At 45.4% G+C, this 12,961-nt stretch overlaps 1 protein-coding gene across 6 annotated transcripts in view; it reads right to left on the bottom strand.

The window, feature by feature from the left end:
• Window positions 1-8,826: 8,826 nt before the first annotated feature.
• PLCH1 (phospholipase C eta 1) overlaps window positions 8,827-12,961 on the bottom strand; it is a 72,311-nt gene continuing 68,176 nt past the window's right edge. For 5 of the 6 annotated variants that reach the window (XM_040568060.1, XM_040568059.1, XM_040568062.1 and 2 more), the window contains one exon: window positions 8,828-12,498. In XM_040568060.1, the coding sequence (XP_040423994.1) occupies window positions 10,388-12,498 (2,111 nt within the window). In that variant the 3' untranslated portion in view covers window positions 8,828-10,387. Of the gene's footprint in view, window positions 12,499-12,961 lie in introns of all 6 variants that reach the window. The other variant, XM_040568061.1, reaches the window with a different exon arrangement.

The following is a 12,961-nucleotide window of genomic DNA, read 5'->3' as shown; positions in this document are numbered from 1 at the left end:
ATGCCGGAGTGGCTGCAACTGGAGGCGCGGGGTGGCACGGCTGGCTGCAGCCCCATCCCGCGGCGGGTGCACGAACCCTCGGGGACAGCGGCGTGGGGCTGGTACTGCACCTGGGTCACCAAATCCCCACAGCTTAATGGCACCTTCCTGGAGAGAGCCCCAGAAATGCGAGCCCTGGCAGTGCACCAGCAACTTGTGCGGTTCATTTATTGCCATTTTACAGCCTATCGACCATTTTGAGGGGGCTAGAGGGAACTTCCTGCTATTAAAATAAAAAAAACATAGACTATTCCCCATGCTAGTAAGTAATACTGATAAAAGAAGTTATTTTTGGCATTCTTGGCTCTATTTCATAAACAGTGTCAGATAGCCTAGCCTTTAAACCGCAGCTATTTCTGTTCAGTCTGCCAAATCATTATTTGCATCCTTTTCTGGCTGTGAGGAAAAGCTCTCCCCGTTCATCCCAGTATGTCCACCGAGCTCATGGTGAGAGCATCTGACCGCTGCAGTATCCAAGCATGGGGTAACAGCCTGCTGGCATCCCCATCAATTACAGCTCCCAGACACGTGGAAGCAAGTGATCCCACCAAATAAACAGCCTCATCTTTAACCACTGCTCCTGGAAATGCATTTTGAAACATAGCTTCAAATAATATTAACAAATTCCTGGTACTGCACTTATCCCTTATTTAAAGGGCTTAAGATATTATATCCCCTTCTCTTTGTATAAACCAATTCAGGTTATATAATGCATGTGGATTTGCTTTGACCCAATTCCAGATAGCAATATATTATTAAGCCAAGGCTGTACAATTGCAATTTGGTGGAAAGCAGGTCAGGATCTATTACACATCAAAACTCTCAAACTGTCCTGAATATTTCAAATTAAAAAAGCAAGTAGAAAATAACCCTTGTGTTGGAATGATCCTGCTGCATTACCTTGCTCATGAATTTATACTGGGTGCATATTTTATCAGTTCGTTTGCTACTTTTCAACATCCAAGCTGTATACGCAGCTTGTTGTGACAAACCAAGGGACAAACCAGGGCCAGGACTGCACAGGTACAGGAGGAGGAGGGCACCAGCAGCCGTCCCAAGCACAGCAGGTGAGGATCAGACATGGCAAGCCTGAGGAAGACACCCTCTATTCCAGAGTAGCACAAGCCCAAGAATTTCTAAGCCTCGAACCTGGAGAAAGGCACAGAAGCCATGCGTGCTGAAGGCAGGAGGGGGCACACGCCCTGGGCAGGACTGCTCCCTCTGCTCCTGCTCTCACTGCGTGCAACCGTGCTGAGAAAAGGCACTTGGAGGTGAGGGAGCAGCAGACGGAGAGGTGTGGAGAGGCAAGGAAGGGATGCAGGGCGAGATCTCACATGCAGTGGGCTTGGAGGCTTGCTGGTACTGACCTCTTCTCCAGGCAGGACACTGGAGTTTGACTGTCAGGAGGATGTGCGGCTCTCAGCGCTCATATATATATATATATGGATATATATACATACACACATATATATACATACATACACACACATATATATTTGAAATAATAATAATAAGGATGAGGTCTCTGGAGGAAAACGGGCTTCCTTCCAGCAATCTGAGGAACACAGCTGCCTTTTCTCTCTCTGTCAATATCTCGAGTATCCAAAAGCACGCAGGAAGTCAGAGTGCTGATTTCCTCGGCTAACTCAGGGCCAGTCTTAAAGAAACCCATTAAATCCACTAATTTCCAGTCTCACCCTTCTCAGCGCATGATGCCAATGCTGCCCATGAACTCTATTAGTGGGCTGCGTGTTTGGATAGATCTGGTTTGTCCTCAGCTCCTCAGTTAAGGCTGCGCCACGTTGTAGGAGCGCACAGACCGAGCTGGTCTCTGTTATAGGAACCACCGTGAAGTACAGTCCTGTCCAAAGCAAAAGGAGACACAAGGCTGCTCAGAAGCCAAGGGGTTTGGGGCACACACTGATTTGTGAAGGGGTGCTGTGGGAAGGAAGGGACGCGAAGCTCGGCAGGGTCAGACGCAGAGAGCTCGCAGCAGCCGCGCAGCAGCAGAAGGGCAGGATGGAGGGCGGTGAGCAGCGCCCGCTGGCACCCACGCTGCACAGCCAGCGCTGTCCTGCCGTGTCGGCGAGAGTACTGCCAGGGGGTCTTTGGCTTCGTAGCAGAGGGTGCCTAAAACTCTCCCTCTGCACTTCGAATGCTTGCAGAGTAAGCACAGCTTCAGTCTGTCTAAGCAGATGTCGTTTATTAACTTATGTTTTATGTCACTAGCACTACTGCTACACTGAATTAGTTATTTATTTATTCCAGGCGTATTTATTACGCCATCAGGAACTTCAGTATTCTGTATAACAGAGAGAAAAGAAAACAATTCTCCCATAGCTACTAAAGCTTCACATACAACAGTTTTCAAAACCAGATGAGTATCGGGTGGGCTGAAATCCTACAGAACTGATCATTCCCTGATCATCCTACAGGGGTACTGATCATTTCCAAATAACTTTTTTTTTTCTTTTTGGACAACCACTCCTACCCAAAGTCATCCATATTCATCACACTCATTATTTGTGTCTCCAGCTACGTGAAAACTCATTGCATCACAAATTAATGGAGTTTCAGTGAGGCAAACTGATTTTCCCCAGTGCATCCCCTGGTGCATCCCTTTAAATCAATAAAACCTTACCCATCCCAACCCCCTGGCTAGCTAAGGATTGTTCCCACAAACAAGGTGGTCTAAACAATATCTCCACAGCTAAAACTGACTTGCACCCTCTGCTTTTTATGCACCATCAACGGGCCGTCTGTAACACCTTTGGCAAAGTGCTGAACTTCAGATGAACAAATCCTTAACAACAGCAGTGCCTCGTACAGGCTTCACTGCATTTAACCATCTAAAGCTCTTGCCTTTGAACAGGGCTTGGCATGCTGGAATGCCATCACAGCAGCATTCAACCAGAGAAAGCTGGATGATGTAGATGCTGCTATCCAACAGCTCACTGATTTCAGATGTGCATGACGGTTATTTTGAAAGTTACCCTTTGTTTTCAAATGCAGATGCATTCATGTTTTGCCACTGAATATTATGTTTCTGAAGTAAAATATTCTGCATATGCTACTCCGTTTCCTTTTCCCAATTTTCCAGAAAGCTGGAAGAGTTTAAATGGGGCCAAGAGAGAGAAAAGCATCTGAGCTAGTTCTGGCTGTACCTCGGGAGCTTCTGCTTCGCTCTCTGTGAAGCTCCTGGTCTCCATAGTTACAAAAAGAGTTGGAAAATAAAGATCGGGTGTTACCTCAAATGCTCCTATCCAGAAAAACAAAGCTGCTGGGAAGCTCCCTGCCTGATGGTCCGTTCTCTGCTGCTGGGGAATGACTGGCCAGCTCCTAAGGATGATGATATCTGAATGCAGACGGGTTTTGTTTCCCTATGAGTGACACTATTCCTACGGACAAACAGGTGTATTGAATCTTGACAACATAATAAATTCACAGTGCAAAGCGATGTATGCCAGGTTGCCACATGGAGGGGCCATATGGACAGGCCAGAACCGTAAATGGAAGTCCCCACGTGTTCTTTTCCAGCAGGATGCTTGTTGGCTGAAGGGGAAATTTGACTGAAGGACAGCTTGCTGGATTATTTTTCTAAAATCAAATAGAAGTTGTTCGATAACTTTTTTTTTTTGAGCTCAGAAGCCTGTTTCACACAAATTGCAAAATACTTAGTAATTCAACAGCTCTTCCTCTACAGTTTGGAACAGCAAAAAGGAGAGAAACCAGGACATAGGTAACAGAAATAAAATTCTAGATGAAAGAACACCACCAAAGAATATGTGACTTCACTAAATCTTCCAAACCTGACACTCCTGAGCATTTCCTAGCAGTTCTCTTAAATACACTGAGGTTTGAACCAGTCCCAGGGAAATGAAGGAATCTATTCCAGTTTAGAGCTAAGAGTATTATTAAGGCTTGTACTGACAGTCAAGTAAAAATCCCAAACTGCAAAAGGCACCAGGATTACAATACACTTGCTGACAGAAGTCTGTTCTGCAAATACGAGATTGTCCCTGCAGCAAAGTCATTTGACAGTTGGCATCGCTTAAATTTGCCACACAGAAGTCACAAAGCTGGGTCCATCCTTAATGTCTGAGCGAGCATCTTATTAAATGTTAATGAAAGTGTGCTGGCAGCTATCTCGTTATTCTGTCCAGCTCCATAAAGGTGCGAGCACTGCTCAGGGAGCCAGGTTACCGTCAGCATCCTACCACGCTTCTGCTGTCAGCTTCGCCCCGTGCCACCTCCACTCGTTTCAGCACGGCCCTGGAGCAGCCGGCAAGCTCATCCACGTCCAGCGTGACTGCAATGGGAGAGGGCTTCACCACTGCGGAGAAAATGGTGCTAGAATTAGTCAAACCACGTCTTACTTATAGAAGATGGCTGAGATATCGTGACAGCCAATTTGGATTTCCCAACTGCTCTTCCAGAGGAGGTCTCTCCTTTGCGAGAGGAAGGGGAACACCACCTCTTCCCGGAGCACCGTTCTCACACATCCCTTGCCCCACCACGACGTACAGCAGCATGGGTTGGCAACCTCTTGGTTTGGCCGCAGACCGTTCATCAGCTGTGCTCTTGCCAAGAAGTTTTTCTTCAACCTCTTAGATGAAATAGGATGAACAGTAACAGAATATTATCGGGGTATATATTTATCCCTTGAAGTTTCTCTATTTTTTTCACTTTTTCCATACCCTCCCTTCAATGAAAGGCATTCCAACCACACCAGCAGTGATTTTTATGGCAAATGATCAGATTAATTTGTCTATTTTAAAAAGAAATGCTTAAACAGATACCTGTCTGCATGCTTTTCTTCTATGGCTTTTCCCAGCCATCTTCTCTCCTCTGCCTCCTCTTCGTGCCATTTGTGACGAACCGAGCAGCAGGTAACGTTTGATCTACGCAGGCTACAACAAATCACATTTGCATTGGGCCAGCTAGCTGGCTTTTCACAGCTACACAACACAGCAGCACCCGTCTGCTCTCAACCAGGCGGTCAGTTATCGACACTGAGTTCCGTTTACGAACAGCTCTCCTATTCATCCTTCGTTCCCAGTTTCAGGTTTCTCCGAAACCTCTCCCCACGTGTGAGACGAGGCGATTTGTATGCACGGGCTGTGCAGTTGAGCAGATGGATCTGACAGCAATGGCATATTCTTTCACAAAAAATGACAGGATAATAAGTGGAGATCTTGTTAAACTTGGCTACCACTAACGTAACTACTTGTTTACTAATATTTCACAGCAAGTCAGACTTGCTGACAGTGCTTTACTTGCCAGCAGCTGAACGTGCTGGCAGCTGCTTTTTCTTAGGCTTAAAGAAAAAAGGAAGAAAAAAGAGAAACAACAGGGCTTTCTGGAGGTAGTCTGCCCCCCCCCCCATATATATTATATACATTTGAACTTAAATAAATAAAGAGAAGCAATTCAGACCACAATGAGACGAGCAAACAATTGTTTAGAAATGAAAGAGCTCAACTGTGTTTCCTAAGAAGAAAAAAAATACCAACTGTTTCAGTACAGGTGTAAGGATATCCACTTATCTGAAAGCAGTAGGGCTGCAGCTGCAAAACACGACTTTTTTGGTAATTTAATGAGAGACTGCAATATTAGAAGAATCCTGAAGCAATTTGTGTCCCAAAGAGATGGAGACGAGGAGGAGAGCTGCTCTCTGGCACGCTGCACAACGCTGCAGTGTGCAGCTCCTGCCCTCAGAGCTTCACTTCCAGCTCTAACAGGATAATTCAGGTTGAGAAGAAGCCATAGAGGCTTTAACTGACTTACACGTCAAGTAATCCTGCTTAGGTCAACGTAAAGTGATAAAAACGTCAAGTGTGCTTTCTGTTAGGATTATTTTTCTATGTTTAAGTACCAGCCTGCTGTACTCCTGGCATGACAGAGACCTGTTGCTCTAAACCAATGTGGATCTTAAAAACAATAGGCAAGAAGCAAATTTCCATCTGGCAACACCCAGAGAGGATAGGAAATACAGATGAGCTCTCCCAAGCCTTGCCACACTACTCTGCCTCTGGAAATGACAAAACCCTAGGACACGGGACCCATGTCTGAGACCTCACAGCGAAAGCGGCCAAGCGCAGCCCAAGCTGGCACTGCCGGGCAGAGCTGGAGGATCGGCCCCCCTGAGGCCGGCGTCCTGCTCCTGCAGAGGAACACCCTGCTCCTGCCTTCGGGGTTTCTAAATCGGAGGTGGCTGAAGATCACCCAACAAGCAGAGACTCATCCAAAAATGCTGCTTAGTTACAAGTCACTGGAGCGGTAATGAGTCTGTAGCATCCCAATTAGTTTTCTTGCCACCGTCGCATCCTTCCTGCTTACTTTATGGGCATGAACTATCCTCTTGCAAATCCCCCCTTTGAGCATTACCTTCCTGCGTAGCCTGCTTTGATAGGAACCAGCCCAGCACTCACTGGACTTCAGCACCAAGCTTGCATCGTCCTCCCTCTCTGCCTTCAGCAACACCTGGAGCAGAACCGGTACTGCTCAGCAGTACAGGACACAGTTGGCACTGCCAACACTGTGACCACGCACTGCTTAATGAAATAGCATTGATTTTGGTGCTGTGGCTCTGGGAGGCAAAGATTTGCTTGGTCTTATTCCTGCTGCCAAGGCAATTGGACATACTCCTTTTACTGAACAGCAGGAGAGTCATTTTACCCATCTGGCAGGAAGAAATACCTCCTGCTGCCTGCCTCTGCAGCCAGGAGGAAGAAGAGAGATTGCTGGAGACCTCACCAACGCCTGTCCAGAATACCACGGGAACTTCGGAGGCTGATGGAGCCTGGAGCTGCTGGTCTGGTACAAAATGAGAAACTTATGCTTATGGCATTGTTTTCCACAAGTCACGCCATCACTTTCCCCACAACTCTTTCACTTTAAATCAAATGAATATATATTTGATATGGACGGGCAGCAACAAAAATTGTCATCTCATTTATACTGTTATAGCTCAAATGAAATGCAGAAACTTATTGCCTGTTTAAAACTCCACATTCAGAAGTGGAAGTCAACTGTTACTTTTATTTCTTCATCCTGGTAAACATTTAGCAACTCTACTACGTGCAACAGAAGGTGCCGTCAAAGCCATCCAAGAGACGCAGACCACTTCATGTGGCTCTGGGCTGTTTCCTTCTGCATGGTGCCTACCAAAGACCTACAGCAGAGAAGAAACACGCTCACAAATTTTGAGTTCAAAAAAAAAAAAAAAAAAAAGCTTTTCAGCAAGGAAATAAAAGGGACGATTTACCAGACGTGTGCATCAGGCCTTTTCCCTTCGCTCCTGCTGTCAAGTCTAGCAGTCCCCCTGCTGGAAAGCTGGCTCAATATTGTGCTTGGCACAGAGGCTGCACATGGAGACCGAAGGCAAAGGAGACTGCTGAGGATTCCTCTTTCACATTAGAAACAATATTAATGAGTAAATCTTGTTTCATCTTATGAAAGCATACATTGGCATCACGGAAATGCAGAAAATTCCTCTGCAGCCTTCCCTCACGCTGCTGTGGCTGTAAAGGGATCCTGCTGCAACACAAAGGTCTCATACGATTCCACTACAGAAGCACTTGGTGAATTTTAATGCAATTTTAACTCTTCTTCTCCTGGCTTTACTCACATGACCCTAGGATTTTATTGTCTTTGTCCCCTTTAGCCCTCAGAGGATGCTAGTAGTCTTATCCCAAACTATTTTGTTTTTTATTCTTTTAGCAGACTCCCTGTGTTCAGCTCAAACTTCCTAGCTGAGCACAAGCTCTCTGGAGAGGAGCAGAGACTTTCTGGAGGCACCACGTCTCCACCTGACATGACATCTCTTCAGCTTCCCCCTGCTCACGCTGCCTGAATGTGTGCAGGACGGAGCCAGCACCGCGGCTGCCTCCAGGCTGCCCTGGGCTCGGGAGAGCTGGCGGCAGGGCGGTGGGAACAGGCACCCCGTGCACCCCACGATGGGAGAGCTGCTTCCACAGGGCTGCACGCAGTCAGGTGGGCCGAGCCTTTGCCCATGGACCAGCAGCTGGAAGCAGAAATCCTTCCAGGATTAGGAGTGCAGCTGATTAATGCGGAAGCCTCATTTTATGCAGATGCTGTTCGCACTCAAGCTGCAGGAAAACAAAGGGGTGCGCAGGTCAGTACAGCTACTATTTATTTAAATGCATTCCAAACAGCACATGCACCCTCACCTCGAAGACTAGGCGTATATTTTAAATATTTAATACTAGATTCCCAAGACAAAATGACTACAAGGGTATTAATCACCACCTCCTTTACTCAGCTTTGCCTGTATTTGAAGATCAGATATGGCAAAGTACAAGAAACCTCAAGCATGCTTTGAATCAAACTTCATCTCCAGAGTTATCCTTCTGAACAGCCTTTTTTTTTTTTTGAATGGCTTTTGGTAAGTACTCAAGGAACTGACCCCCCATCCTGGCATACATCTGGAGAACCTCTGGTTGTTGCTTTTATTTTTTAACACAAGATTATGAAAATTCGGTGCCCACAGTAAGAGCGAGAATGATTTGTGTTTAGTCCTCCATAAAGCATTTAGTCAGATGCTTCGTGGTATCTTCAGTAGGACTTGAATGACACGCGATCATTATGACACTTGCTGGAAGAGCACAAAGCCGGTTAAGAGCAGAATCTCCAAAGGGAGCTGCAGACGGCGAGCCGGTGGTGAGCCCGGGCAGGGGCATGGGAGTCCTGTAAGACTTAACGCTGGCCCTGTGCTGTATCAGTGACGTGAAAAAAAATGTTAAATCAGTAATGACCAGGATTTGAAGACTCCACAGGAATTTAAGGAATGCTAAACAATAAACAGAGCACATTTCTGACCTGGACAGCAAGGTAAGATGGAGGCAAGGAAAAGTACATGAAAAAAGTACAGTGAAGCCCAGAAGGAAAAAAAATGCAAATTATAATTACAAAACTAAATCCATCTTCTAAAGAAAGAACTTAAAAAAAAATCCTATTGGGAATTAGGGATAGGCAGGTAGTTAGACATTCTCAGTAAACCTGGCTTCCTATCCAGAGAAGAGAGGAGCTCAGCTGCAAGTTTCTAGCCAAGAAACATCACCATCACTTGAAATGATGGAATTTCCCCCTTTCTGAAAGTTTATTGCAAGCTCACGGCAAGACAGACGTGTGCAATCACTACTGTTATTTTAACCATAATTGCATTTGCTACGGTTTCAGTAAACATGTAACCAGGTGCTTAAAAATCTATTTTAATGATGTTCTCAAGAATAATACTCTGCATTACAAAAAGAAAGAGGTAAAAGGTACATCTTTTACATATAAGAAAAAAACTTACAGTGAAGACAAAGAATATCTTTAAACCAAAATAAAGCTATGTTGCTCCCTGCAGGGAAGCCTCAGGTGTTTGAGATTACTCACTCAATTCACTTTCAATGTTCATAGAAAAAGATGAAGGACAGTCAAAATAGTTACTCTACACCATGTCAGCTTTAAATATCCCACTGACTGTCAACAATTTAACAATAAAATTACAAATATACAGAAAACAGATCTGCTACCATATTGAAGTTACAAACACAACCAATAGCAAAAGTACGTAACAAAATATGCAGAAATTAAATGTTTTCAGTTGATAAATGCTGGATTACTCCCACGTTCCACTCCGGCCTGAAATTAGCATTCCACACATGGACAAAAATAGAATACAACTGCTGCTATACTTCACAGAGTGGGCAGGAGACAGACCTATGCATCACTCACAAATTTGGACTAACCCTAGTTCTACAAATTGTTTCTTGTAGAATCACAGCTCCTAAATGGAAACATGGAAAATAAACGCTAACAACTGAGTACAGGTAGAGTGAAAACAGCGGTACTAAGCAAGGGTCTGAGTCCTAGTTCAGAAACTGAACCCCAAAGGAATTACCAAGAACAGAAAGCACTACACTTAGTAGAAATTGCATGAAAGGCCAAAAGGGATCACAATTTTTTTCCCAAACAGTAGGGCTTCAGGAAAACAGGAAAATACTCTTGCATTCATTGCAACGTTATGCTCTTGAACACAGATGTGCTCATCTGTTAAAACGCGGTGCATTACAAATACAGATGCTTATTGCATGCAAATAGTCCTCAGACTACTTCCTTTTATAATTTCTAAATTAAAGTAATACATACAGAAGGACGGAGCACAGTTTCTATTTACATAAGCGTTGACAGGAAAGGGAACATTAAATCACAGCCGAATCACTAGCATGAAATTGCATTTCTAAATAATTTAAACAACCCTCAAAACAGTACTTCTTGCTAAAAATCCTTCATTTCATTGAAATAGTTTGTAAACATTGAAGATGTACATTTATACAATCTACAGCCTCAGCAGGAAATAAATTTCTGGCTTATCATCGCTGTTGGGTTCCAGCTGCAGAACGGAATTGCGTGCACACAACTGGTCGCTGCAGCCGTAGTGCAGAGCAGCGCAGGCGCCCTCCGGTATTCCTCGGCCCTCCACGTCCTCCCCGGGGAAGCTGCTCAGGTACCTGGCTATGTACGAGCCCGTCGAATGCCTGTTGATCACGTGAGGAGACGCCGAAGGCTTGTTCCGAAGCACGACCCCTGCTATGCTGCTTGTGTGCGAAGACCTTTGCTTGCTGGCGGCTTCCTGCCTCTCCTTGGCGCGGCTGGCTATGTTCCGCACTCTGCTCTGGCTTCTGGACGACAGCTTTCTGACCAGGGCCTTTGGGCAGTCTTCCTCGATCTGCCTGGAATACAGCATCTGGTGGCTGTCCTCCTGGTCCAGGGACACCAGTTTTCTCAGCTGTTCCGTCAGAGCATCTGTGGAATGGGGTCTCGTGGTCTTCATAGCAGCAAGCTTCTTGTCTCTCATGCCGGACGTGACAAAGCTCCTACTGATGTACTGATACTTACTTTCGAAATTGCAGGAAATATCCTCCGACGTCAAGTCACCGAGACTCTTGGATTTGCAAGGGCTGGTCTGTTTGACGGCTGAAGAGGGAGGGAAGGCCAAAGAACTTTGGAGCACCGATGAGTGTACTTTGAGTTGGGATCCCTTGGAGGAACACATCGCATCTTTCTGTTTATCTGCGTGATGATGGTGATGTAGAAAATCAACGTTTCCACAGACTGGAAAAGGGAGTTTACGCCCTGCAGTCCTGAAGCTATCTGAGCAGTCCAGGGCAGCAGCACAGAGCTCGACAGCTGCGCAACTCCCAAAGGTCCTCTCACCGCAGCGCCTGCTGTCCTGCTCCTGCCTCAGTTTTAAAGGGGAGGCCAGCTGGCTCATGTCTTCCCGCCTGTACTCACATGTAGTTACCAAGAGATCCTGAGAATCCCCATCGATTTCTACAAGACTGCTGCTTTCCGAATTCTCACCCGTGGGAGGGTCCACAAGCATCTCCTCAAAGATGAGGCTACTGGAAGCAAGAGAGCTGGCAGACTTGGTGGCTTCCCAGCTCATTCCACATTTCCTTTTGGGATCTGCACTTGGCAAAGAGAGAGGTGAAGAACAAGGTGTGCTAGGCACGTTATTTTCTACACTGTTTGACTTTTTCTTGCAAACTAATCCACTGTGTGTCTTATATTCGGAAGGTGGCGTAAGAGATGTTTCGTGGATAATTGCGTACACAGAATACTCTGCAGTCTCGGGGCTGGAGAACAGGGCTGGATCTGGAGTTGAGAACAATGGGGATTTGATGGATTTTGTGCTAATAACGTCATTTTTACAGGGAGTGTTAAGTTCTGCAGTAAGCACGCAGGGGCGCGCAGGCATGGCGCTGAAGGTCTGGCTGCCAGTGCCATGGAGGCCTGAGAGCACAGTGAGATTGGTTTGGGCGTCTGTGACATCCAGCTGCCTGATCAGAGCTGAGACAGCACTATCCAGCTCGCTCTCACTCACTAAAGAAACTTCCTCTATGAGGCGAGAAATGTCACTGTCTTGCATGGCTGAGGTGGAATGTAAGTCAGGAGCACCGGAGCAGGCAGGAGAGGAAGTGTCCGTCAGAGACAGACCTGCTGCAGTGCTCCTCTGGACGATGTCGTGGTTGAGATTTTCCATCTCCTCTACTTTTTCAGAAAGCAAAGTCCCCACAAGAGTTTTCTCCTCCTTAGTCTCTTTTGTGTCATCTTCCTTTTTATTGTCTGCACAGTTTTTGTCTTCTATTTTTTCTGTGACAAGCTCAAAATGAGAGGCCTGCACTGGAGGGACAGTTTCACCAGAAAAATGATTTTCTTCATAGCCTTTGAGGTGATTTGTTTCAGCTCCACCACTTGTGAAAACTGAATTTTCATGTTGTTCCTGGAGAGGTGGTACTAAGGAAGAATCAACTGTCGTTTCCTTCTGGGCCTTCTCCTTTGCAAAGGGAGAAGCCGAATTTGAAATATTTGCTGTTTTCTCAGAACAGATGAAAACAGATTCTTTCAAGTTCGTTTCCTTCTCATTTTTATTGCCATCACTGTTGGCTGAATTAAATAAGAAAGATGTTAGTTGCATACAAAATTTGCATTCTGGTTATTCACAACTATTTTGTCCTTAGACAGACGAATGGAAAATGCAAACTTAGGTACAGCTGTGACAGAACTCAATTATGGAGTTGTGCGGGCTTGGCCCAAATTATCTGTGTGATATGAAGAAATGGAAAAATACAACTGCAGGCACTTCACTGAAGCTTCCTTGGAATGTCTATTACATCAAGCACGTGATGTAATATTTGTTGCAAATAATGTCAATGAGGCACCATATCATAGCTTGCACACGGTATTACCTTCAGCTGTGTTCCTATTCAGATTTGTACTATAAAGAAGCATGGCAATAAAGACAGAACAAAACAGCTCTGTTAAAAACATAACACTTTGAAACAAGATGCATGCTTAAAAGAGCTCTGAGTAAAAGCATCAAGTAGATGGACTCCACACAATGTTCTTT

The sequence above is a fragment of the Cygnus olor genome, chromosome 9, assembly GCF_009769625.2.
Source record: "Cygnus olor isolate bCygOlo1 chromosome 9, bCygOlo1.pri.v2, whole genome shotgun sequence".
Taxonomy (NCBI): Eukaryota; Metazoa; Chordata; class Aves; order Anseriformes; family Anatidae; genus Cygnus; species Cygnus olor.
This window is presented reverse-complemented; position numbering and strand designations above follow the sequence as displayed.